This window comes from Brachycentrus maculatus, unplaced genomic scaffold (genome assembly GCF_059751285.1).
Source record: "Brachycentrus maculatus isolate JH-2025_06_01 unplaced genomic scaffold, ASM5975128v1 h1tg000358l, whole genome shotgun sequence".
Classification (NCBI taxonomy): Eukaryota; Metazoa; Arthropoda; class Insecta; order Trichoptera; family Brachycentridae; genus Brachycentrus; species Brachycentrus maculatus.
The window spans coordinates 595473-622862 of record NW_028281107.1 but is presented as its reverse complement, the minus strand read 5'-3'; the positions used below and the strand labels follow the sequence as shown (position 1 = coordinate 622862).

The window sequence follows — 27390 nt, the reverse complement described above, 5'->3', positions numbered from 1 at the left end:
ACACCACACGCACCCACACATACTGCCTTGGCCAAATGTATTAGGCACAGAATTTTTACAGGTTTCCATCATAAAATACTGCAACTCTTAGAATTCTTGCAATCTTTTCGGATTGTATCGTATTTTGATGGATTTTACGTACTACCTATTACCTGCTATTTACGACAGTTAGGGGTGTGGTTTATTTAAAAACACTCTTTTAAAAACACAGTTTTATATGTGAAACATTGCTCTCCAGTTATTTTAATCAGTAAAAATGTTAATTTTTTTAAAACTTTTTATTTAAGCCTTCATTATTTTACATTAAAATGGAAAAAAAACGTGATTTGAGTGAAACTGAGCGGTCTCAAATAATTTTATTTAATTCAGAAGGGGTAACCCAGGTTAAAATACCTAAAAAATTTTAATGCTCTTGAGAACTTTTTAAAATATTTTTTCAATCTGTTTCTTATGAAAACTGTCCAAAACTGCCAGAAAAAAGATCACTTTAAGTCGCAAAGATTGAATTTCAGTTTATGAATCATTAAAAAATCGTTTTAGCATGTCTTTAAAGCTATCTGCTGAACAGGAAAGTAAACATAAAAATTTAGACATGCATCGTGTGAAGACGTCTTCAAAAATAAAGATAACTAGTCTGCAAAGCGAGGAATACCCAAAGTCTGAACTTGTTATTTATTATTTTTTATCGAGATATCAAAAAAGCAATGTGTACTAGTTACATATCGTTAGTGTACACATTACCGGAAAGGATTTAGGTTGCAGATTTTTTTTTAAATCCCTTTTTTTATTGATTACATGTAAAGTTTGTTTTTAAATATGGGTGAATTTGCAGCTGATTGGCCGGCGGTGGAAGCGGCACTGATGTGCGGCGCCAGCGAAGGAGAAGGAAATGTATCAGACAGTCCTGCACACAACCAGTCAGGAACTACCCTACTAGACAAATTCACGCACGCGCTCATTGTCAAGTGCACCAATGAGGTGAGTTGGTCCTTCACCCCTGTCTTGTGATAAAAGGATTTTCAGTGGAAAGTGCAAGATAATCCGAGCATTTTATAATAAAATAGAAATGGTGCAATTTGAGAGATTCTGTTCTATGACACTAGGAAGTCAAACAAGGATCTTTTTTATTATTCCTTAAGATTTTTTTTTATCCACCTCCGTAGTGTAATGGTCAGCACGCACTGCTACCTTACTGAGGTTCCGGGCTCGATTCTTATCGCCCCCCTTACCGGCACCCCAATGGTGCATAGAGCACTGCATCATATAAATGCAGTGTTATCTTGATCGTCAACACATGAAGGAAAGGTGAACAGCCCTCCACTTCAGGTACCAGTCCAAAGGTAATATTGAATAAATATTTGAGTGAAAAAATCACCCATATTTATTTGATACCCCCTGGGAATTGAACCCGGGACCTTCAGAACGGTAGCCGAGCGTGCTGACCATTACACTACGGAGGCGGAGTCGATTCATAAGGAGGTCAATAAATATTAGTGATTTAACACTAATATTTATTCAATATTACCCAGGACTGCTACCTGAAGCTGAGGGCTTATCACTTTTCCTTCATGTGTTAATGATCAAGATAACACTGCATTTGCAGTGCCCTATGCACCATCGGGTGCGTATACGGCTTCAAAGAAGAAAAATCTTACTTTAATTTTTTTAAATAATATTTCCTAGTTTAAATTAATATTTTTTAGTAATATAATGGTGTCAGATTGAAAATTGAAATGAAAATATTGTCTGTTTGCCTCGCCAGATGCTGGACACATTGCTGATGACCTTGATTCGGGAGCAGCAGAATGACTCCATCATCGGGCGGGCGGAGAAGGCCAGGACGGTGGCGCGGCGCTTTGTCCGCTCCGTCGCTCGCATCTTCGTCATATTCAGTATTGAGATGGCTCCGGGAGCCGCCAAAAAGAGAGGGTAATAATTTATATACTTTCTAGTTTCCTTTAATTGTTCTTAGTAAATACCACTATTTCTTTATGTCATAATAGTTCTCTTGTTTATTATAATTGTTCTTAGTAAATACCACTATTTCTTTATGTCATAATAGTTCTCTTGTTTATTACAATTGTTCTTAGTAAATACCACTATTTCTTTATGTCATAATAGTTCTCTTGTTTATTATAATTGTTCTTAGTAAATACCACTATTTCTTTATGTCATAATAGTTCTCTTGTTTATTACAATTGTTCTTAGTAAATACCACTATTTCTTTATGTCATAATATTTCTCTTGTTTATTATAATTGTTCTTTAGTAAATACCACTTTTTCTTTATGTCATAATAGTTCTCTTGTTTATTATAATTGTTCTTAGTAAATACCACTATTTCTTTACGTCATAATATGTACATGTTAATCAAAGAAAAAACACAAATAAAAAAATTAATAAATAAAATTATATCATCCTTAAACATAAATAATAAGTGTAAGTCCCTCTTCAAGCACAAGAGCTTAGTCTCTTTATTATATCTTAGAGAGAACAGCGTAATTAATTTAAAGATTGTAAAGTACAATAGATATGTCTAGAAAATGAATGAAATAATTTAAAAAAAAAACTGTATTTACTTTATTTAATAAATTGTAAATTTATTTTCCGCCCAGCCCCCTGTCGGTGTCCCAGTCGCTGGAGCGCTGCCGGCGGGTGTTCTGCTCGCTGGCGCGCCTGGCGGCCGAGGAGCTGTGCGAGACGGCGGACGCGCTGGTGGCGCCCGTGCGCCTGGGCGTGGTGCGCCCCACCGCGCCCTTCACGCTCGCCTCCAGCTTCGTGGACGTCATCAACGGCACCGAGGACCTCTTCTCCGTGGAGCCGCTGCAGTCCAGGAGATACGCGTCAGTCCTAATGCTTATCTACCACTTTGTCTCTTTTATTGCCAAATATAATGTAGGCTTGTCCGCCTCCGTAGTGTAATGTTCAGCACACTCAGCTACCTACTGGAGGTCCCGAGTTCGATCCCCAGGAGGGGTGAAAATAAATATTAGTGATTTACCACTCTAATATTTTGTTTTGAATATTGAAAGCATTAACTTTGTGGATCATATTGATGTATTATTTTGAGAAATGAAAAGACTTTGTTTTTTGATCCACTCACATTTTTATTAACCAACTAGTTTCGGCAACAACCTGTTGCCCTCTTCAGGGTTTAATTTATGAGTCATAAATAAACATTCAATATTACCCTGGACTGTTACCTGAAGCGGAGGGCTGATCACCTTTCCTTCATGTGGTCATGATCACGATAATACTGCGTTTATATGATGCAGTGCCCTATGCACCATTGGGTGTGGATGATGGTTTGAAGAAGAAGAAGAAATATAATAATCTTTCCTCAAGGGACACTCATATAAGCTTGTTTAAATACCCAAGCTATTGTTGCTTAAATCTATTTCTTTTCCATTTCCATGCGGTCAAAGTTCATTCATTCTTAACACATTGTTATCGGCGGTGTTTTTATCAACCCCGCCCCTAATTAATATACCGCAATATAAGTAACCACAAACCCTATTCTGATCTGTACAATTTTTTTGGCATCTCCCGCGCTCTATCAAAAGTACGCAAATAGAATACTTATAAGCGTCTCCCGCTCTCTTCCACAGTTTGAAAAGATATAAACGACGGTGTTAAGCATTTCCTGCAAACAATGTGGTAATTAAAAGGATTATAAATTTCAATCAACTTGACTTGGTACCTGATACAGAAGGATTAACAGTTATTGGAATAATTCTTGATTATGGGAAAATTCTTATCCTTACTGGAGTTAACAAGCTTTTTCTGTAATGTCCTTTACTTCAATTCCTCCCCTTCCTTGTGTCATCCTTATAATCGGCACGGGTCTACGACACCTAACCTTCCTAACTAAGTAAGTAACAATCAAGTTGACATAACATCCATCTGATGCTGTGCCTTGTATGCCATTATGGAGTGAAAATAAAATAAAATAGAAAACCAATGTTTCTCAATTTTAAAATGACCAATCACAATTCCAGTGACCCGTCACTGCTAGTGTCAGCACCCGAGTTAGAAGAGGCGGGATCTACGGAGGGAGCAGGCGCAGAGGAAGAAGGGTCGGATGGGGAGGGCGAAGGGGAGGTGGCCCCGCCCCCGACCCCCGCGCCCCCGCCTGCGCAGCCGCCCCCCCCGCCGCTGCAGGACCACCCGGCGCCCGCACAACCGCAGGACGATGCCAACGACAGAAGGTATAAAATTGAAACCATAGTGTCCCTACGTAATGTATAGCCTCTATTTCATTCACAAGTAGTCTTGTCAATCCGACTTTGAATCTGACAAACATGAGTCTCGCGTTTATAAACAGGAGTCGTAATAATCGTCGAGTATGTATGAGGAGATGCATGAATGTAGAAGAGGCGAAGAATGTTTGCAAAGACAGAGTGGTGTGGCGTTCGATTCTCTCTGCCTACCTCTGCGGCGAACCGGCGTGATGGTTAGTTAGTTTATTTCATTCAAAATATCCACATCTCGAACGACGAGGTACTATGAATAATGGAAGAAAGAATGTCCCTACTCGTGACTATCTTGAAGAGACGCGCCAAATGGATCAGTCACGTGTTGAGACAGTAGGGTTTCCTACGCCTGGTAATAGAGGGGACGATCGAGGGAACAAACGCCAGACGCCCGCACCGCGAATATCTTTGCGACTTTTACGATGACATGGGCTGTTCGACGTATGAGGAGCTGAAGAGGGTTTCGCAAAATAGACCGCAGTGGCGAAGGAGGTGTCATTTGTTGCTGCTGACCAATCCACAGGATTGAGACAAAACTAGAAGATTCTTGAGCAGGACTCATATTTGGATTCAAATTAACTGACAGCATAGCCACGACTGGTACCGATTGGTACCCTTATCGCACAAGTTTGGCGGCAGCGCCCCATTTTAGATGTGAATTGGGTGGACTATTAAAGAACTTCTTCTTCTTCTTGGTGTAGGCCTTGTGGCCTATTTTTAAGAGGGATTAACCTCTGGCAATGTCAATTCCCAGCCTTCAATCCATCTTTTTGGTGGTCTGCCCGGAAGTCGTCTCTACCTAGGGGATAGCCGTGTGGTGCAATGTAGGGTAGTCTGGATGGTTCCATTCTCCTCATATGCGGATACCATTGTATTCTTCGTTGCCTTCCCCACCTAACGACATCTTCGATCTCGCATATTTCTTATATCCTGGTGTTCTTTATTCCCATAGACTCATGCCAGATATGCTCCTTACAGTCTTCTCAGTGTATTTTTTGTCACTGCGGTGTCCGCTCTGCATTTGATCCCATCCGTCAAATTAAAAAACTCCACATTAAAAATGCCAAATTATGAATAAGTGTTTATACTTTTAACAATATAGGTTATAAAACTACACAATCTAAACAAACACCGCCTCTGATCCACTCTGTTTCTCGGTGTTTAAAATAAATTTGTTCTTTTAGCCTGCACGAGGAACTGACGCAGGAGATAGTCGGCGATGCAGAATCAGAATCTGAGCTGGATCTCCTGGCGGAAGCCGAGACTGAGTCAGACTCGGATGATCAGGACAATCCAGAATCTACGCAGAGATCTGTGCAGACGGGTGCTACTCAGGGCTCTGATACGGGTACAGTACCTATTCTTTTATTATCTCCGCAACATTCCAGAACACATAAAACATCTTTTATACATGCTCTCAAATTATCATTATTCCAAACCTTGAGGCGATGCGTGCAAACCTCTTAGCTTTATGTGGCATACATTGAAAACTCTTTTGATAGCACTGTAATTTTTTTTTTAATTACAGTGCTATCAATAGAGCATATTATAATCTTAAGGTTATACTTTTTAAAATAAAAATAAAATCTTGACAAAAAGAAACTTATGCTAGAATTACGACTTATAAGTATCGGGTGACAAATTTACAAATAAATCTCACGAATGAAGATGAGTAAATTCTTTAATTTACAAATAAATCTCACGAATGAAGATGAGTAAATTCTTTAATTTACAAATAAATCTCACGAATGAAGATGAGTAAATTCTTTTATATAAGTACTGTAGTAGAGAAGACTTTTATCAGTTTAACTTAAATATTTTCATACAAATTTAGTGTTTAGATTGAGATGAATTTGATATCAAGGGTTTCGGTCAAAGAAGGCAATGCGAGAAAAAGTAATGTGCACTGTGTATGAATTCTATGAGAAAAAGTGTCGGGTTGTGGTCCCGTGGTTAGTGTCGCGGACTCTCAAGTCAGAGTTTCTCGGTTCGAACCAACTCTACCACAATTTGATACCTATTTCTAATAATGAGCCGCTTAGGCTCACAGAAATAGTATGAAATTGAAATATTTGTATAAATAATAAAAACACAAATATTTCTCTTTAAAAAAAAATAACAATAAAAAAATTATTTAAATTAAATTAAGCAATTGCAAAGTTACAAAATTGGCAAAACTTACAAAATTATAACGATATATACCACTTTGGAAAACTGAAACTATGGTCACGCAAGGTGCTAATTTGTTTTTTTTCCAGGCATCGCGTCGCTGTTGATCTTCCCCGAGGAGGAGTCGGGCGACTCGACGCAGCCCGAGGACGAGGACTCGGAGGCGGGCGAGACGGACGAGCACGAGCGCGACGCGGACATGTCGCCGGCGGACGGGGGCGGCGGCGGCGCGGGCGGCGCGGAGGCGGGGCTCGACCGGCGCAGCGGCGGCGCCGGGCCCCCGCGCTCCAACCTCGCCCCACAGAGCATGCAGTGGGCCATCAGGCAAGATTCACTTATGTACAACATTTTGAGTGTGTCCAAACACTTGTTCACAAAATCTGGATTATCTCCATTTACAGGAGTTATTTTCGTATTATTTTTTGGGCTGACAACCGTCATAGGCTGGTATAAGTAAATGCCCAGACTTCCATATTCTTCTTCATCTTTGATGAGATGTCAAAAAATAATAATATTTATTTACTTTATCATTTACAAATCCAACCGAGCCTAAGTTACCAACTAATTTATGGATATCATCTCCATCCCGTTAACCTAAATTTTACCCTCGTCTTAAAACTATGCTTAAATGATGCAGTGCCTTATGCACCATCGGGTGTGGATGAGGATTTGATTTAAAGTGGTTGTTTTGCACATACACTGTTTTCTGTATGCTGTAAAAGTTCCGTTATTAAAAATTGATGAAACTTAAACTCAAAAAACTAATTTCATTAATTTTATTGTTTTTTTTCTTTATTTTGAATTCTTTTGCATTATACAAACATGACATAAATTCAAATACAAAAAATATTATCATAATTGATTCGGCAGTCACTTTGTGGTAAAAACTATCCATTCTAAGTAAAACTAAAATTAAAAACAAAAAACTAATTTGAATCAAGAATTGGCACGTTGACAGAAAATATTTTTATTTATTTATTGATTTGGCATTAACTTTATGGAATGACATGTTGATTATTTAAAAATTTCATTAAAAAACGAAATGTTTTTGTAAACACGCTAACCATTACACCAAGGAGGCAGACTATTATTAGAATGATTATTGGAATGTGTAAATTTGTCTCCAGGAATCACAGAGAGGCGACCAGATCTGGTGGCGTGCGGCTTGCCGGAGGACCATCTCTAGTTTTCATCGATCCATCTTCCTTGAGGAGGACGGCTACCGCAGCCCACGAGCCACACTCCACAGCCACTACAGCCAGCTGCTTGGCACGAGCCTTCGGTAAGGGCTTCATCTCTTTACCAATCTTAATGTCGCTTAAGCTCCTATGACCCTCAGCGCCTCAATTTTGAATAGTGTAATGTCAAACAAAAATTATCCACAGTAAGATATTAACTCTTACCACTCTGTAGGCCAGACATTCTGTAGGCCAGGCATTCCGTATGATTTTAGTGCAGGCAGCTCCGTAGGCCACAATGTCTGGCCCGGCGCAGGTATAACTTTAATCACTGATTTCTCTTTCACCCAAGTATTTTCTACCAAAAAGTATTTCAGACAAATACAGTTAATCTTAATTAACATGGTCATACGAATTGCCAGACAGAGTGTCCCAAAATTAGGGAACCAAAATGTTTATTTTAATGGTAAAAAAAACGTGGCATTTTTGTGATCAGAGAAACTGATCAGTTATGAGAAAAAATAGTCAGAGTGGAAAGGGTTAAAAAGTTACTGAAAAAATATGCATACACCGACTGCTGTTTGCTTCTAATTTCATGCTTCCTTTAGATTCTATAGTTTAGTTCTGCTTAACTAAAATCCCTTTGGCAAGTAGTGTATGTACTTGAATTAGGACGAAACAGATATTAAAATAGCTGCCTTAAAAAGATCTATATTTCAGGAACTAATTATGACCATCTGCCGTATATTCAAACTTGAATATGCTCGTAGTCAATTATAGTTAGGGGTTTGTGTGCTTGACTCGAATGGTGAATGCATGTGGGTATTGCCAAGTTAACTGTTACGTTGGCAATGTCACCTCAGACTTGCACTGGAGTCATTCTGACATGAAGAGGGGGGGAGGGATAGATTCGTTATTATTCTTATAAAAAATCTAGAAGAGAGAGTCCAGAAAAATGTCAAGAGTGCAACGAACTGAATGTCACAGAGAGATCACACGGAAGATGGTTGCTGTAAAAATATTAGTTGGTCTCAAGATGTTCTGTTTGGTTACGTTCCAGGCATAGTCCTCCGTCAGATTGCGGAGCTGCTGAACGGCAGCACCCTGCGCGGGCAGCTGGGCGGGCCGCGGCCGCTGGGCATGTCAGGGCGTGAGGCGGCGGCGCTGCAGGCCCGACTGGAGGCGCGCCTGCGCCCCACCTGGGACTGGGTGGTCACCGTCATGGACGCCACAGAGGCGCAGCTCAGGTACCGACGCAGTGATTGGCCGGAATGTGTTACACGCCGTCCAGTGTTAGGCAGGGAAAATATTACCGGATCAAACAAACTTCACTCCTCCGCTATGAGTTTCTTAACACATTGTTTGCGGTCGGTTTTTTCATCAACCCCTACCCTTATAATACCCAGACAGTCTGCTGCCCGACCCTCAGTATACTAATCACAAGTAACCGGAAACCCAATTCCGATCTGTACAATGTGTTTTGGCGTTTCTCGCACTCTACTAACAGTAAGCAAATAGAACGCTTTTAAGCATCTCGTGCACTTTACTAACAGTATGTAAAAAACGCTTTTAAGCGTTTTCCGCAAACAATGTGTTAATCTGGGCATAGTATAGAAGATAGTTTATTAACAACCACATTTACAATATGTTACTCAATTCTCGCACTATGCACAACAGAGGATCAACATTTAAATGAAGCCATGTAGCAAAGGTGACAGCTGCAATAGGAGTGATTATAAAACCAAAGTTGACAAACTTTCTGTAGAATATAAAAAAAAAAAATGGAACTAGCTTCTTTTCATAGAATTTAAAAAAATATATGTATAATTTGTTCAGAATCATTTTTGTATTGAAAATAGGGACACCCATCAGATCCACTAATTCTATAGAAAAGTTTATCAGGGTGTTATATACAATTTATACTGTCTTTGCACACTGTGAATGTGCCCATAAAAACAGTACGGTTCGAAACTTTGCACTGATTTGTTTACTCGGATACAATCCGAGCAAAAAGTCACTCTCCTTCTACCCCCTTCACCCTTCCCACCAAGGGAAGTGACTGATTTGACTTGTATTGATCCAAGATATCATTAGTGTTGACTCGCATGACCTAAGCTAACCATTCAATCTATCCTTTGTGTTATATGTTGTAATAATCATTTTGTATGTGCAAGCTATCCAAACTTATCGAGTCTCGGCAGAATATCATAAAAGAGTCAATTTAGTACAAAAAAGTGAACTTGTGGAAAATAAAATTACATTTGAAATTTTCCACTATATTTTACTCTTACTCATAAAATTTTCTGCCGGGAACAATACCGCACCCTCAGTTTTAAACTATAGTAAGTACAATGACATTTTGAGATAAATGTAAATGTATCAATCCAAATAATGTTTTTAAAAAAATATTAGCTTATGACAATTTTTTATTGAGAAAATTATCAGATTCCATACAAAAATTAAATTATTAATCAGATATGAGAATTAAAATATCATTAAATTGTAAAAAAATGTTTTTCTTTACTATGTCTTTTTTTCTCAATATATTGCTGTGTATCAGTTTTTATATTAAAAAAAGGCCCCTTCAATCATGAATCAGCAAGCTTATGCTGTATATTAATTAATTATTAAAATTCATAAAAAATAAAATAAACCAGTTGGAACAAATTAATAATTTCAATATTTTTTAATTTACATGTTACTAAGTAAATACCACTATTTCATTAATTGATTTGGCAGTCACTTTGTGGTAAAATCTATCCATTTTTAATTTAAGTTAAATTTGCACCACTATTTTTGGTATTACTTATTAAATACAAAAAATAGTGGTGAATGTTAAACTTAAATTAAAAATGGATAGATTTTACCACAAAGTGACTTCATTAATTAAATTGCAATTACTGTTATAATACTTTGTGCTTCCGCTAGTCGGGTGCAAGGTACAGTTTTAAGACTCGGTGTGCGGTATGCTCCGAGAGCGCATGGAGTTGGATAACGGGTGTGTCGGCATCCCACGTGTCTGTATAGAACCTCTCTCACTTAACCAGTTATGGGGCTGGCATACGCAGGTTCGGCGCCTCGCTGAGCGCGGAGGCGGAGGGCGGCGCGCGCGCGGGCGGTCGGCGCGCGCAGCTGCCCGCCGCGCCCGGCGGCTTCGCCCCCTCGGGCGCCGCCAGCACGCGCATCGTGGGCTTCACCTCGGCCGACCAGTCGCGCGCCCGGGACAGGGACCAAGGTAACACTACACCCCGTCTCTCCTGACCCACCCGCTACATATCCAAGTAGATTGCTACTATTCTCAATATTATTAATATTTAAAGCATTTACTTTGTGGTTAGTCATTTTTTACTTATTTATTTTTTTACAAAAATGTTGATAATAATAGTATATAACCACTCACCGTATTCAGATTGCTACTATTGGATGTGTTCACGTGTGTTCAAGGTGGAGACTGACCGGAGCATTTTGTCGTAACATAACGCCGTAACATCGCTCGCGGCGAGCATCAGCGAGCATTCAAAACTATGGATGGAGCGCTCGGCTCGCTGTACTGACTGCCTGAATGCTCGCATCGTAACGTGTTACGTTACGACGAAATGCTCCTGTCAGTCTCCACCTTAAGATCTGCAAAGGAATAGGAGATTAAATTCATTTGAAAATTTAATTTAACACATTGTTACTGAGTGTGACATTACTATGTATCGAGCTGTGACCTAGTGTCTGTAATGTACTGTCACAGCGGAGTTTACGAACCCTGTTACGGGTATTTAGTACCAGATTTGGAAACTGACAAGAGTAGTATATTTTCTGTACTACTTTGAACGCTAAGAATGAAATGATTAATTTTTCTAGAAAAATCCTTTACCATGATTTTTATTAAGTATCTCAACATGGACGAAGAAGTCTTTTGAAATTGGAATATGGAAGTCTGGGCATTTACAGGGCTTATGACCTGTTGATGGCTGGTTTAAGCGATAAATTTTATTAACCACATTACTAAAATTTTGGATATTTGTATGTATTCTTAAATCTAAAAGTACAACTTTTTTTAGTACTAAACTTAATTTGCATCATTTATGGTTGAAGTTATCAAGTTTACCAGAAACCTTTGTGAAATGTATGTAAGATTATTTCCCTAAATGGAACAAATCCAACATTTGTGAACAACAATTTGGACACGCTCAAATATTATGAGGGAAAATTCCCTTCCCTTCCATTTTTAATCCAATATTCCTCCCTATTAGAAGTACCTTGTTGACTCAATGACTATGGAATTATGTGATTGATAAATTGGTTCAATGATATTCCAGGTGTGGATGCCAACAGCGCTCGCCGAGAGTTCCTCGCCTACTGCCTCTCCCTCATGAGGGCGCACAACGCAGAGCACCTGGACTCGCTTCCGGTGCTCGACGTGTCCGCACTCAAGCACATCGCCTACGTACTGGACGCCATGATATACTACATGAGGTAACTGACCATTCGACTTCTCACATTTTCTTTTACTTGGGTCTGCATAGATTGTTTCACATTCCTATATACAGGACTAACCTGCCGATGGTTATGCCTGTGCGAAGAGCTACCGCTATGCTGAACAATATCACGCAAGATATTGATCTGTTAAGGTGGAGACTGACCGGAGCATTTCGTCGTAACATGACGTCGTAACATAGATCGCAGCGAGCATCCGAAACTATGGATGGAGCGCTCGGTTCGCTGTATTGACTGCCTGAATGCTCGCATCGTAACATGTTACGTTACGACGAAATGCTCCAGTCAGTCTTCACCCTTACATGTGTCTGAGAGGGTATTCCGAAGCGGGATTCTTTTACAACTTTAACAAGATTCTTTTTACATACTTTGTAATTAATGTTTTTAAACTATACATCTCGAATATTAGTGTGTTATGACAATCATATATGTTAATTATTGAATAAATTTATTTGATTTGATGTTATTTAAACACCGATAAACTTGACTGACGGAACTTTTTTGTCTTCAGATCCGGGACTGAAAACAGCACAGCGTCCCTGGCGGCGAGTCTCCAGAATGATTCTTCATATGGTGGAGCCTCCGCATGGAATGATCCGGTAAATTTATTATTCCTTTTATTGATGAATCATTAAAGGAAGAACAATAAAATATTTATGAGTTTGTATGTTGACAAAATGTTTAATTTCGTTTGATCAATAAATAAATAAATAGTCTTAAGGAAAAAGCTGATTATTCAAAACCAGTTGATTTTTAAAAAATATATAAGGTGATTTTATAACTAAGTTTTTTTAGGTTATAAAATGGAAAATCGTTGAAATGAAATTTGAAAATTAAAATTGTTTGAAACGATCTTTCGAAACTTACTTTACAACTTTCCATTTCATAAATTTGAATCGTGAAATTCTTTTAGGATGAGAACGAGAATGAGGACACGGAAGAGGAGCTGGTCCTCACCAACAGCGGGGCCGTCCCCATGGAAACAGAAGACAGCCTGCCCGGCGGGACAGGCTCTTCCGGAAGGAGGCACGCATTCTTCCAGAGATCCGACTCCACTCTGTGCCTGGGATGTCCCCCGCCAGACCCATTTGCTAGTGAGTATTCCCTAATATGCTTAATGTACATGTATGAGGGCGGATCTTGCAATGTTATCCCAACCGTAAGGTTTCCAACGCATACTAACTAAATTATCTTTGATTCGATTCAAACCCTTATCCACACCCCAATGGTGCAAACCCCTAGTTTACAGAAATAGTTTACAAAAATATTATTGGTAAAATGATTAAATGACAATTTTTTTTTTCCTCAGGTTCTATTCACGAAGCCCTTCCTCTGGCTGACCAGCCCCAGCTGCTTCAGCCGAGCGTGAGGAGGGAAGAGCTGTTTGGCATCCCGCGCCAGCCCATAACCGTGCCCCTCGCCGGAAGTGGACCTCCCGGCGTCAACAACCCATTGGAAGGTACATACACCAGACTCTTCTTCTTCTTCTTCTTTTTGTAGATTCTAGGGATCTGTTTGTGCCTCCGCATGTCGCTCTTGGGATGTCGACTCCCAGCTGTCTTTCTATCTTTTCGAAGGTCTGCCTGGGCGTCTGCGTCCTTCAGGGTTGCCTTGGAGGGCGATATGTGGAAGTCTGTCTTCTGACATTCTGTTTATATGTTCCTTCCAGTATCGCCTTCGTCCCCACCTCACGATATCCTCCGTCTTACACATGCTTCGAATGTTGGTATTTATTACTCGGTCTCGCAATGTGTTTCCGGTTATGGATCAGAGATTCTTCATCTCGGAGGTTCGAAGTCGAGATTTTTTTCTGGAAGTATCTGCTCTTGCCTCAATCCCATAAGTGGCTACCAGACTCCTATTCCTGATATTATATATTACTATATTATCCTCCGCCTCTGTAGTGTAATGGTCAGCACGCTAGGCTACCACGCTGGAGGTACCGGGTTCGATTCCCAAGAGGGTCAAAATAAATATTAATGATTTTTCAGTCTAGTATTTATTCATACCACCCTGGACTGGTACCTGAAGCGCAAGGCTGATCACCTTTCCTTTGTGTATTTAACGATCAAGATAGCACTGCTTCTATATGATGCAGTGCTTTATGCACCATTGGGTGCAGTAAGGGTTATAATATAAGAATATTATATATTACTGTGGTTTTATTTTCCTTGGTTTGATTCCCACAAGTTAAAGCTTGTCAGGAGTTAGGTCCACTCCATTTTTCTCTATGCGGCTGAAACATGGGCCATAAAAGTAGCAGAAAGGAGAAAAATTTACGCTTTTGAAATGTGTCGGAGGCGCATACTCCAAATTCTATGAGCAGCTAGACACACCAATGAGTTCATTCATCAGGAGGAGGACACTTGGATGTCTTGACTATGCCCAATGTCTGTACATAACGGATTCAGTTCTTTGGACACATCGCGCATGGCAATGAGGATATCCTGGAACGACTGGTTGAGATCGATAGCCAGGAGAGGGAGAGGATGATCCTCCACACGATGGACCGATTAAGTTAAGACAGCAGCAGGCACCTCGGTGGTTGGAGCGCTACGTGCAGCGCAGTCGAGGGATAATTGGATTAGAGTCATTGGTTCCGCAAGGGTCACAACCCTCAGTAATGAGGACAAGACTGAGAAGAAGAATTCTCCTTGTTCTTTAACCCTTTCCGCAGTCCATAAGCTACTGCATCAAATGGATGCAGATTTATTACACCTAAAAAATAAAAATAAAAATCATATTTGATGCAGTTTAAATTTACCAGATGTTACTGAAAATAATTAATTGCCTACTCTGGTTGTAATACTCAATTGTGATTTGTTGTTCCAGTTGTGCCAACGCGCCTCGGCCTGTCCGTGCGCACGATGGACCAGCAGAGAGCCGAGGCGGGACCCTCGGGGCTCAACAAGCCGGTGGCGGAGACGCAGACCAGCGAGGAGGACATTGCCTCGGGCACGCTGCATCACCAACTCGGCCTGCACAGAAGGGTGAGTTTGCCCCAAGACCTATTCATAATCAATGTCATTTCATGTTTTTTTTTTCTAACGAGACCTTTTCCCATATGAAAAAACAAATTACTGAAATGATCACTGGATTACGTGGCAATTCAATTAAATGGATAAAATATGGAATTTTTGAGAGTATTATCTTATTGCAGTCTTCGAGCCGGGACGAACTGTTCAGGCCGATAGAGCGAGCTCCCCTGACCAACTCCTTGGACGGGAACGATCAGCAGACCCTCACCAACAACAGCGTAATCGGAGAAGAGCCACAGGTAAAGGTATCATGCTTCTCACCTTCTATCTGGCCCCGATCCTCGTCATCTTTCTGATCTCCCGGTGTTAATTCAATTACCATTCCATGCAACTCTATACTATGATATCGATGTTGCAATACGATTTTACATTAAGAATTATCTTCCAGGACTTGTCATGCAGTAAGGACGGCACCTGCGCATCTAGCCTCGGCTCTGCCAAAATGGACGTAGACACTGACGGAGAATATATATCTGATTCCGATTCTAATGACACGAGGCAAAACATGCCGAGAAAGAAACACCACAGGTAAGCCTTCCCTCGCAACGATCTTCCTGTTCAAATTGGTACATTAGCCAACTATGTATACACACTAGACCATTCGATTAGTGCTGTCTGTGTACAAACCATCAGCAAATGAACCACTTATCTGTACTAGACGGCACTATTTGCGCTATAAAACAAATTTAACCACTTAACAGTTAAATTTTGGCAAGAAAATTTGTTAGTGCACGAAATTGCCACCCACAAGTCAAAAAAAGACTGTCCGAACACCGCTTGGTTTATTCAATAAAAACAAATGGGTCAATATTTGACTCGGGCAAAGCGGGACCGACGAATCGGAATATGATTTAACCGAGCAGTACTCGGGCTCGTCAAATGCAATACAAACTCCTTGCCCGAGTCACGCCTGAGCTAGTCAGGGTCAGGTCAGGTTAAAGATTTCAAATAATAAAACAAAATAAACATTTAATTAACATTATTTTTTAACATCTCATCAAAGATGAAGAAGAATATGGAAGTCTGGGCATTTACAGGGCTGACAAAATGCCCAGACTTTCATATTCTTCTTCATCTTTGATGAGATGTCAAAAAATAATATGAAAATAACTCCTGTAATTGGAGATAATCCAGATTTCGTGAACAAGTATTTGGACACACTCAAAATGTTGTAAATTTAATTAACAACTTAACAGTCATATTTTTTGGACATAATAAGGTGACCTTTTTGTTTTTCTTTCAGACAACCACAATTGAGTAACAATGACAGCAGAAACCACAATAACAGCACATATCAAATCCCCCTCCTGCCCGTCACCAGCAACGGGATGTTATCCGGTGCCGACCACGCGCCCCGCAGTCCTTCAGGTAAACTACACAAACCAACAATTATTGCGGACAGTAGGAGTAACTATAGATACCCCATCCATCACCTTATTAAGAAATTAATCAGAATATAACAGCATTTAACTATCGGTAAATTTTTCAAGTTATGTATGACAATTTTTTTTTAAATATCGGAATCGTCATTAAAGTGAAAAGCAATGAGAATATCCCGCATCTATTGCATAGCCTGAAATATAGGGAGTGACCATGCTAATATATTTTTTGTATGGAGTTTTCAATACTAGATCAAATATTATAAATCTAATATTTCTCGTTGGTGATCGTTTACCCAATGTTTATATTTTAATCTCGCTTAGAAACATTCAAGTCTCATTGTCGTGTACAAAACTTTTATCACCATATTAGCAAACTTGACTTGTGTTCACGTAAAGACTGCTGTTTGTTTTTTATGTCAGAATACAAGTGTTATATTTGCTTACTTACTTACTTATAACCCTAATCCGCACCCAATGGTGCATAGGGCACTGCATCGAATTGACGCAGTGTTTTCTTGATCATTACTTACATGAAGGCAAGGTGATCACTCTTGGGCTTCAGGAACCAGTCCAGGGTGATATTAAATAAATATTACAGTGTAAAATCACTAATATTTATTTTCATCCCCCCTGGGAATCGAACCCGGGACCTCTAGCACGGTAGCTAAACACGCCGACCATTACGCCACGGAGGCGTACCATTTAAATATTTTATTTGCCACGACAAAAAAATATATGGGAATATGGTAAGGACATGTAGAACTTTGAAGGTTATTCCCATTTTCATTTTATTTTTGCAAATACAATGGTTGATAGTGTGACCATGACATTATCAACACCAAACAAACAGCGAGTAAAGTTTTGTATCTGTATGATTGGAATAATAAATTTGAAATTTTACATCTCACCAATAGATGTCTCTAGTGAAGTTCTAGTGATGCAAGAACAAGGTTTCTAAATTGGTTCATATATATAGAACTTCCAAGAATTTGAGTAGTGTGGTTGTCAATAATGGGTAGAATTGGTGAATGTTACACGTGTGTAAAGTGATCACTTAAACCAGCCTATGACGGTCGTCAGCCCCGTAAATGCCCAGACTTCCACATTCTTCTTCATCTTTGATGAGATGTCAAAAAATAATATAATAAATTTGATTGATCTCTTGACTAACTCAATAACAAAGGTGTCTGCGCTATGAAAGTTGGAAAAATGGCTGCCAGAACTGGGATTGAATTCTATCTTGATGATTTGATATTTATTTTATCCACACGAGAACAATCTATTTGAAAGTAAGAGCATTTCTAAAACTGATAAAAAAAACCTTAAATCAAACTTCTCTTTATTCAAGAAGCTGTAATTTAATTTATAAAAAAAATAAGGGTTGTCATCATCTGGGCTTATGGCATTTAACTGTCATCCCAGATGATAACTCATATAAATGAATTTATGTTAAAATAATTTAAAATTTTAGCTTAAATGAAGCTCATGTCAATACGGCATAGAGATGGCAAACCTTTTTCTCTGGTTGTGTCAATCTCAGTATTATTATATTGTATAAATATCAATAATAATTAATGCTTAAATATAAAATAAAACTGTCATCAAAATCATCAATAATTGTTTCGCATTCCATCATTTTGACTGTAATATTCTTTTACGTAGAAAATATTTAGAATAGAGATTTTATAAAAATCATTGTCAGATTACTAGACTTTATATCTACTTCAATAGATAGGATCCTCGACTAAATATCGGATATTAACTTTGATTCAAATCCAGGAGCTTTTAATTATTTTCTTTACTGTGATGAACTCGTTGCTATAGTGATTTTTCATTCTTCTCTATTTTTTAAAGGAATGACATCACTAAAAGTTTAATTTCTTATGACGACCATTTTGTTTGATCAGGCAAATCCATGTTGTAAAAATACCCTAAGTATACAACATTACCAACACCCATATTGACCAGCCTAATGGTCAGCCTAATATTGAACCTAATGGTCAACCTAATATTGAGCTTAATGGCCAACCTAATATTGACCTAATGGTCAGCTATACTGCTCCCTGATCAGTTTGGTTTGGTCTGCAATGCATTAATGCGAGTTCAATAATAAATAATGCTAATTATTTAATGAAAGAAATTGTTAAATGATTATTTTTAAAATGGGAGCCTCCTCTGCTCTTAAGATTTTTTCATATAAAAAAAGAGAAAAAAAAAAATTGTTTTTATTATTTACAAAAATACTTAAATTTCATACTATTTCTGTGAGCCTAAGCAGCTGAAATAGGTATCAAATTGTGGTAGAGAGGGTTTGAACCGAGAAACTCTGACTCGAGAGTCCGCGACACTACCCGACACTTTGGCTAGACAATTTAGAAGCAGTCATCTGGATAGGGCACAGTCGAATGTAGAATGTTGATGGCGGTGTTTGGTTCCAGATTCTGGCAGACCACAAATAATAGTGACACCGCGTAAAATGGCCGCAGCTGTAGAAGCCGCCATCGCCGGAAGCAGTCGGCATAACTCCACCGACCACTCCCTTCAGCTCTCCAGCTCTTTTAACTTCTCAGATCTCGTCTTACCAAGTGAGAGTTCAATACTAACAATACCATAATCCCCCACCGCTCTTTATCCATCCATCGCCAAGCTGAAACTTTACAGGGCGTTACAAGCACGGAAGTGTCCATTAAGAATGAGTTCTACCCGTATCCACACCCAATGGTTTACTTGCAACGCAATGATAACTTGCAGACTAATCCTGCAAGATTTATCTTGCATGGAGATAAGTCCAGGGTAACGTTAAGTAAATAGTAATTCATCAATTTATTCGGCAGTCACTCTGTGGTAAAATCTATGCATTTTTAATTTAAGTTTTACCTAGTAATGGTTAATACCACTTTTTCTTAAAATCTATTTTGACACGTGTTTTGATGCATTCAGCGTCATTTTACTGTGTTTGAAAACCATGCTGAATGCATGTTTCAATGTGTTTCAACATGTCACAATAGATTTAAAGAAATAGTGGTATTTACTCATTAAAACTTAAATTAAAAATAAATAAATAATAGTCTGGAAAATCTCTCATGTTTATTTTGACCCCCTGAGAATCAAAATCATATTTTTTTTTTATATTACTTGTATGAAGAAAAAAATTCTCATAAAGTTAAAGTCCTTATATACAGGAAACAAATTATTCCATCCTCCCTCTCCTGGAAATTAAACGCGGGACCTCATGCACGGTATCCAAATGCGATAACGACTACACTATGGAGGCGATCAAATCATAACTGAATAAATAAAAAATACTCAAAATGAGGTTTTGGTGTAATTAGTTTATGCAAACAAGTAGAACAAATGGACACTTCCGCTTTTGTTCAGAAAGACATGCAAATAAATTGATGTAGAAACGTATGGAAATGTAATTGCGAGAGGTATAAGCCATGTTTTGGTTTATTTCAGGCACAAGTAGCTCAATTCCGCAGATGGAAAACCAACGCAGCTCCTCCGCATCCAGAAGTCCGTCGAAAAGCGTCATAGTCAGAGCGGTAAGATTTTTTTTGTTATTTATTGTTCACAGCCTTTGGCCCGGATTTATTAACAATTCAAATAGCTGAGAGCAGAAACAACTTTATTTATATTTTCATGTGTAATGTAATAAATACTAAATCCTGTCATAATGAACTTGCAATCTGTGTAATTGTTGCAATTACATAAAAAAAGTTATAGGGTAAATCAAGATAAATCATAAAGAATAAATAATATAAAATGTTAATAACAATTTAAGGTAGTTTACATAATGAAGTGTGATTTAATTATGTATTCATATTTGTCATAAATAAAATAAAATGAAATCTGTTATTCGACCCTGAATTGATTTTAATATATTTCGGACGGGTGTTTTTTACGCCTGCGGACCACTGGCGACAGATTTGATAAGTATGTACATATAGTTAAGACCTTAACAAAAAGATTGGTACATAATATTCCTATAAAACATTAGATAATTCCTTCTTTTCTGACTTTGAAATGAGGCCGGCGCAGAAGGTAAAAATATCCTTCCCGTCCTTACGAATCAATCGATTGAACGGGTGAAAATACCTTTCTCATACAAGTGTGTTAATATAAAACAGATAAATCAACTCTAGTAGTTACACAAAGTGAACGAGGAATGATAAGAGTGTTTTAATGGTTAATTTAGAGGAGTTGACAATTGTGGAATAAACCGTACATATTATTTATAGGGAGATTTAATGGCGCATACGGACCAGGAGATATCGGCTCATGTCACAGTGGAGACGTCAGCGGGCCCCAGTGGACCGGAGCGGCCTTCTGCGCCACTCCGAGATGTACATCCCATCCCTAGGTGTGTTTTACAATCATCATACTCTTCTCCGAATCCATCCGTTCAACTAGCAATCAAGGAGTGGTCTGTTAACCTAGTCGGCTCGAACAGGGGCATCGAAATCTCCCAGATATGAATTTTGATTCGATACCTTTAGTGTTATGAAAGCTACTTACTGCATATTTTTTTTAAATCTTAAAATAATATTAAATAAAAATTTCCCTTTTTTATTTTTATAATTTCAAATCGTTAATTGTTTCAAAATATTGTCGGTATTGCGAGTTCTACGTGCTTTTATACAAGGTCTTAAATTTTTTGTTTGCTGGTGATACGTTGTTTCTTTCACTCTAATACAGTGGTTCTTAACCGTGTCGGAGGTACCTAACCACACCAGTTTCATATGTGCGTTCACCGAATCCTTAATCGGATTTTTTTTTTTTTTTTTTTCGAACTCAAAACGAGTATATATTTATATACAGGTGCACAAAATGAACAAAACCATTATAACATGAGTTTCACATAAAAATCATATCAAAGAAATGCACTTTTCGCAATGACGACACGTTAAGACAATACGGCTGTCCGAACTCAAAACACAGTAAGGGACATTTTTTTGTAGTACGTTTTTTTTTTGGATTTTTGGACTAAGTAGGTTCTACTTAGTCCAAAAATGCAAAGAAAACGTACTACAAAAAAATGTCCCTTACTGTGTTTTAGTTTGGACAGCCGAATAGATCTAGTACATTTGTTATGACCTATTTGCCCTATATTCAATCCCAGTATAAAAAAAAATATGATTCCGAGTAGGTGCATTATTTGTTTTATTTTTATTATTTTTATTGCTAGATTAATATATGTATTCCTTTCAAATAATATGGTAGATCTATTGGATAAATGAGTATATCGTGTGTCGTATAATTTTTCATAATATCGTACCATAAGTCGGGTGTGTGTTTTGACCTCCACCGAGACTGACTCACCGAACCCAGGTTAAGAATCACTGCTCTAATAAATGTGGTATTACCACTAGGAGAGCGTGAGACAATTAGATTACTCCGCTTTCGTTTGCTCTGGTTTTCGGCCTCTCACTTATCGGATGGCCCAGCCATGCGTTGGGTAGGATGTGGGATCTGTGAAGCGCATGGCGGCGATATATGATTTTAATACAAATATGAACTGAGGTCGTTTGGTACCCCACTTCGGATCCCATGTAATTTTTGGATGACCAGTACGGGAAAGGTTAATCACAATTTTTTTCAAATTAAACACTTGTAATAAACCAGAGTTTTATTTCATTAAACGCGACACATTTTCTTACGCGACTGTTAGTTTCGAAAACATCTGTTAGTTTTCTAAATTAGTCGTGTTCAATGAAATAAAACTCAGTAAATGGTTTATTGTGTCCGCCTCCGTGGTGTAATGGTCAGCGTGTTTAGCTACCGTGCTGGAGGTCCCGGGTTCGATTCCCAGGGGGGGAGGTGAAAATAAATATTAGTGATTTAACACTGTAATATTTATTTAATATTACCCTGGACTGGTTCCTGAAGCGCAAGAGTGATCACCTTGCCTTCATGTAAGTAATGATCAAGATAACACTGCGTCAATTTGATTCAGTGCCCTATGCACCATTAGGTGCGGATAAGGGTTATAAAAAAAAAAAAAAAAATGGTTTATTACAAATGTTTAAAAAAAAAAAAAAAAAAACAAACCTTTCCCGTACTGATCATCTAAAAATTACACGGTATCCGAAGCTGGGTATCAAAAGACCCCAGTTCATATTTGTATTGAACACACAGTTAATGCCGATAATATAAGGTAAATGACAATGGGTGGTTTCAGGGCGCAACCGTCCCTGGGTCAGTGGGTGTCCCACGACCTGATGCTGGGTCGCTGGCGCCTGTCCTTCGACCTGTTTGGGCGCGTGTTCACCGAGGACGTAGGGCTGGAGCCGGGCTCCGTGGTGGCCGAGTTGGGCGGCTTCCCCATCAAGGAAGCCAAGTTCCGGCGCGACATGGAGAAGCTGAGGAACGCCCAGCAGCGAGATCTCACCCTTCACAAGGTACTCTATCTGCTGACAAAACTTTTTCTTATATGGTCAAAGAAAATGCGGATATCTTTTGAAACATTGCATTAAAAATTAAAAGATTTGCTAATTGGAAATATTTTCATCCCTTCAATTTCAAAAATGAAGGTTTTATTGTATTTACATTGACAGTACACTGTAAATTACACTGAAAAAGTCCGCCTTTAGTAGTTAAATGGTCAGTATGCTCGGCTACCGTACTGGTGGTCCCAGGTTTGATTCCCAGGGAGGGTAATATTGAATTAATAATACAGTGAAAAACACTGATTTTTCGCTCTAATATTAATTCAATACTACCCTGGACTGGTACCTGAAGCGGAGGGCTGATCACCTTTCCTTCGTGTGTTAACAATCAAGATAACACTGTGTTTATATGATGCAGTGCCCTATGCAACATTGGGTGCGGATAAGGATTAGAAGAAGAAGAAGAAGTACATCAAGTACTTAAATGAAGTCTCATGAAAGTATTTAAATGATGTTCCCCAAGTCTCACAAACGTCTTCTTTCACCCTTGCCTTAGATGGAAAGGGAGCGTACAAAGCTGCTGACGCAGACCTTTGCGGAGTTGAACTCGGCGTACAGCGGGTACAATAGGCGCGCGCACGGCGCCCAGCCTCCTCTGGCTGTAAACCGGGTCAAGGTCACCTTCAAGGACGAGCCCGGCGAGGGCTCCGGCGTGGCCAGGTCCTTCTACACCAGCGTAGCTGAGGTGAGTCATTGCAACCTTCCGTCCTTAATTCTAATTGGTGCGGACAGAGCACTTCAGATCAAGGCTTCACTAACTCTACAGTATTATTCTATGAAACAAACATGAAGCTGGTTTATTTGCAGACAGTTGGTAGAATTTCATATTGAACTGTTGGGTAATAAATCCAAAATTAAACAAGGTTTATTGGATTAGAATTCTACATTTATCTATGTATATGTTAATACGTGACGCGTTTCGTCTTATTAAGACATTATCAAATACAAGATCGTTTGATAATGTCTTAATAAGACGAAACGCGTCACGAATTAACATATACTACATAAATTAATGTAGAATTCAAATCTAATAAACCTTGTTTAATTTTGGATATATTACCCAACAATGAAGCTGGTTAATACAAGCTACACTAGCTAAGCTACACAAGGGCAATACATTTTTTTTAAAGTATTTTGAATATTGAAAGCATTAACTTTGTGGATCATAGTGATACATTATTTTGAGAAATAAAATGTGTTTTTTGGTCCACTCACATTTTTACTAACAACCAACTAGTTTTGGCAACAACCTGTTGCTCTCTTCAGGGTTTATTATATGACTAAACATATATATAAAAGAAACAGTGTACAAGTTATTGGGTTTCAATAAGGATAGGGGTGATAGGGTTCCATTAGGAATTCCAAAATTCAAAATTCTATCAAAAGCATAATTCTATAAAATATAATATCTATTATATTTTATATCGATATTTTGTTATTTGAGTCGAATTGTAATAAATACATATAACCGGGAAGGAAAGGTTAAGGACAACAAACAAGAACTGAGTACAGTGAAATGTTTTTGATTTTGAACATTAATAAATACAAACAGCATGATAAATAACCTAACAAAAAATATTCGGTATTTATATTGAGTGTGATGTTCTTCCCAGGCCATCCTAGCCAATGAGAAGCTGCCCATGATGGAGTCGAGCGGTAGCAGCGGCAGCGGCGGCAGCAACAGCGCGGGGCCCGCATCGGGCGCCCCGGGCGGCAGCGCGAGCGGCAGCGGTGGGCGTTACGGCGCCGGGGGCTCCAGCGGCTCCGGGAGCGGCGGGGCCCGCGCGCGCGGTAAGGAGGCCGCCCGCCGGGTCGCCGCACGCCCCATCGGCAGAACCGCCGCAAGGTCCGATAGGTAAAATTATTACGGAATAGACAGAAGGATAACAGACAAATCTCTCGAAAAAATATGGTGTTTTTTTTATTGGTTCTTTTCTACAAAAGTCAAAAAACCTATCTTGATTATATCTGTCATTGTAAAAGTATTCGGCGTGTTAACCTGTCTGGGAGTGAGTTTCCGCAGACAAAACTGTATCTGGGGGAGTGAGTTATATTTGCTATTTTTTTTATACATCATAGTTGACGCTATAAGCAACATATTTTCTTAAATAAAAAAAATATTTACACCAGTAAAAATGATACTGGTGTAAATTTCCCTTTCCGGTCCCCCAAAATTAAAAAAAAATTTAGGTAGACTGTTACATTCCAATTGGAAAAAAGTATTTTGTCCTCTGCTTCACATACTGTTGTAACAGGTACGAGTGACAAAAATGTAAGCTTGGAATTTGAATAAATAATACTAATGATGAAAAAATGTCGAATAACATCTGCATGGGACCTAAGAGCAAAAAATCGATGTCTAATGAGATTTGACATTGAACCAGTAAGGGTTAAGAAACATACTCCTGGACAGGTGAAATCGTATTCTCATAAATATAAAAAAGTGAATAAATGTATTGTAATATACACCAATGCCGATGACATTTCTTGAAGGAATGAGAGCGTTAATTTTTTTTTTAGTTAGCTTATATAGGGTCCGCCATCTAAAGTTTTTTTTTTCAACTAGTGCTTATTTCGTGAATGGTAACACTTAGCTCATGTCTGATTTGACAGATAATTAGTTTTATCCTTCCGCTGAGCGAATATGGTTGTGTATACGCTTGAACAACGCTGGGAAATATTGCGACATTACTTTGAAAATCATGGTAATGTTGCAGAATGTGTGCGAAAATTGCGTACGGTTTTTGGAAGAAGAGAAGCACCGTCAGCTCCGTATGTTCGTTATCTTGTGAAAAAAGTGAAAGAAACTGGCATCCTCATCGATAAACCAAAGCGTGAAAAGCCAAAAACAGTGCGTACACCCGAGAATATCGATGTTGTGGCAGAAAGTGTGCGTGAAGCGCCATCAACATCAATTCACCGTCGTTCTCAACAATTGAACATTTCGGAGACATCATTGAGACGAATTTTGCATAAAGACCTTGGTATGACGCCATACAAAGTCCAATTGGTTCAGGAGTTGAAGCCAACTGACCATCCAATGCGTTTTCGCTTCGCTGAGTGGGCCTGCGATCGACTTACAGAAGATGCCGATTTTGCCAAAAAAATCATCTTTTCGGATGAAGCTCATTTTGATCTTGGCGGGTATGTAAACAAGCAAAATTGTCGTATTTGGGGCACAGAAAACCCGCACGCATACATTGAAAAGCCGGTACACCCAAAACGAGTCACTGTTTGGTGCGGATTTTGGTCCAGAGGCATAATTGGGCCATTTTTCTTTGAAAATGAGCAAGGAGTGGCCGTTACAGTCAATGGCGATCGTTATCGGGCCATGTTGAACGGATTTTTGTTCACAAAAATTGAAGAGGAGGATATTGGCAACATTTGGTTTCAACAGGACGGCGCTACGTGCCACACAGCCGAAGCTACACTCGATGTTTTGCGCCCTGTTTTCAAAAAAAAAAAGTTATTTGGCGGACCCTATATTACATTTAATACAAACTTATATTTACATTTAATTTGACATTGAACATATTTACATCTTCTTACAATAAACATAGCATTTCTTTTAAAATTCGTTCAGACTCTTTTCATTCTTCATTTTTACATTTTTAAACCCTTTTTAAACACATAATACAATTTAGTTTTTTTTTTTAAATGGCAGTTAATTTATCTATGTAAAGTGCAGATATAATATGTTTTTTCCAAACTTCTACTCGATGAATTCCTTATGAACGTAGGATGAAACCAGTAAAGTAATGTGGAAATTTTTCAGGCGGAGTTTGTCAGTGGATGCGCGGCCCTACTCGCCCGGGTCCCCCCTGTCGCTGGGCGGGGAGCCGGGCCCCGGGGGGGCTCCCCAGCCGCCCGCGCCGCTCCACAACAACGAGCACCTCACCCTGCATCAGTCCCAGCTGGGAGAACGGCTCTACCCAAAGGTAAAAACCCACTCGGCCATTCTTTTTCGCTTATTCTTTTTCGCTTATATTTTTTACAAAATTAGTCATCCAATTTTGTTTTTGAGTAACTTTTATACTAAATATAAAAAAAAGAATAAAAATTAAATTATGGAAATCTTTATTTGGACATATTTAAGTGGAAATAATATCCGTCAAGTGGCTGCCGCCAGTGTTGATACACATTTGTGCCCGTTTTATCTCATTTTCCATGACTCAAGATTTCTGGTGATAACTTTTCACATTCCTGTCGAATATTATCCTTAACCCATTGATTGCAACACAAATCCGGGCAATTGCCGGCCCAGGTCGATTTGTCACTGACTCACAAAACCAGCGATTCGCTGGTTTGTCTTTGAAGTGATTTTTTTTACATTATAAAACTGAATGACAATAACTTTCACAACTCTGAACCGAACATACTCTTCCAAAACTACCTGGGGATGAATCATAATGATCAAGCTTACGAAAAAACAGA

The 27390-nt window shown here is 38.8% G+C and overlaps 1 protein-coding gene across 9 annotated transcripts in view; it reads left to right on the top strand.

Moving 5' to 3' along the window:
* The window catches only part of hyd (E3 ubiquitin-protein ligase hyd), a 68800-nt gene that overhangs the window by 32108 nt on the left and 9302 nt on the right, over positions 1-27390 (top strand). For 4 of the 9 annotated variants that reach the window (XM_088269596.1, XM_088269595.1, XM_088269590.1 and 1 more), the window contains 24 exons: positions 833-978; positions 1763-1929; positions 2615-2842; positions 3998-4207; positions 5437-5600; positions 6511-6745; positions 7549-7703; positions 8660-8846; positions 10647-10834; positions 11910-12066; positions 12599-12686; positions 13001-13181; positions 13397-13546; positions 14920-15077; positions 15248-15370; positions 15514-15653; positions 16369-16493; positions 18946-19092; positions 19967-20052; positions 20749-20870; positions 22689-22908; positions 23453-23641; positions 24570-24811; positions 26732-26894. In XM_088269596.1, the coding sequence (XP_088125722.1) occupies positions 833-978; positions 1763-1929; positions 2615-2842; positions 3998-4207; positions 5437-5600; positions 6511-6745; positions 7549-7703; positions 8660-8846; positions 10647-10834; positions 11910-12066; positions 12599-12686; positions 13001-13181; positions 13397-13546; positions 14920-15077; positions 15248-15370; positions 15514-15653; positions 16369-16493; positions 18946-19092; positions 19967-20052; positions 20749-20870; positions 22689-22908; positions 23453-23641; positions 24570-24811; positions 26732-26894 (3971 nt within the window). The remainder of the gene's footprint in view (positions 1-832; positions 979-1762; positions 1930-2614; positions 2843-3997; positions 4208-5436; positions 5601-6510; positions 6746-7548; positions 7704-8659; positions 8847-10646; positions 10835-11909; positions 12067-12598; positions 12687-13000; positions 13182-13396; positions 13547-14919; positions 15078-15247; positions 15371-15513; positions 15654-16368; positions 16494-18945; positions 19093-19966; positions 20053-20748; positions 20871-22688; positions 22909-23452; positions 23642-24569; positions 24812-26731; positions 26895-27390) is intronic. The other 5 variants (XM_088269598.1, XM_088269592.1, XM_088269594.1 and 2 more) reach the window with 4 other exon arrangements.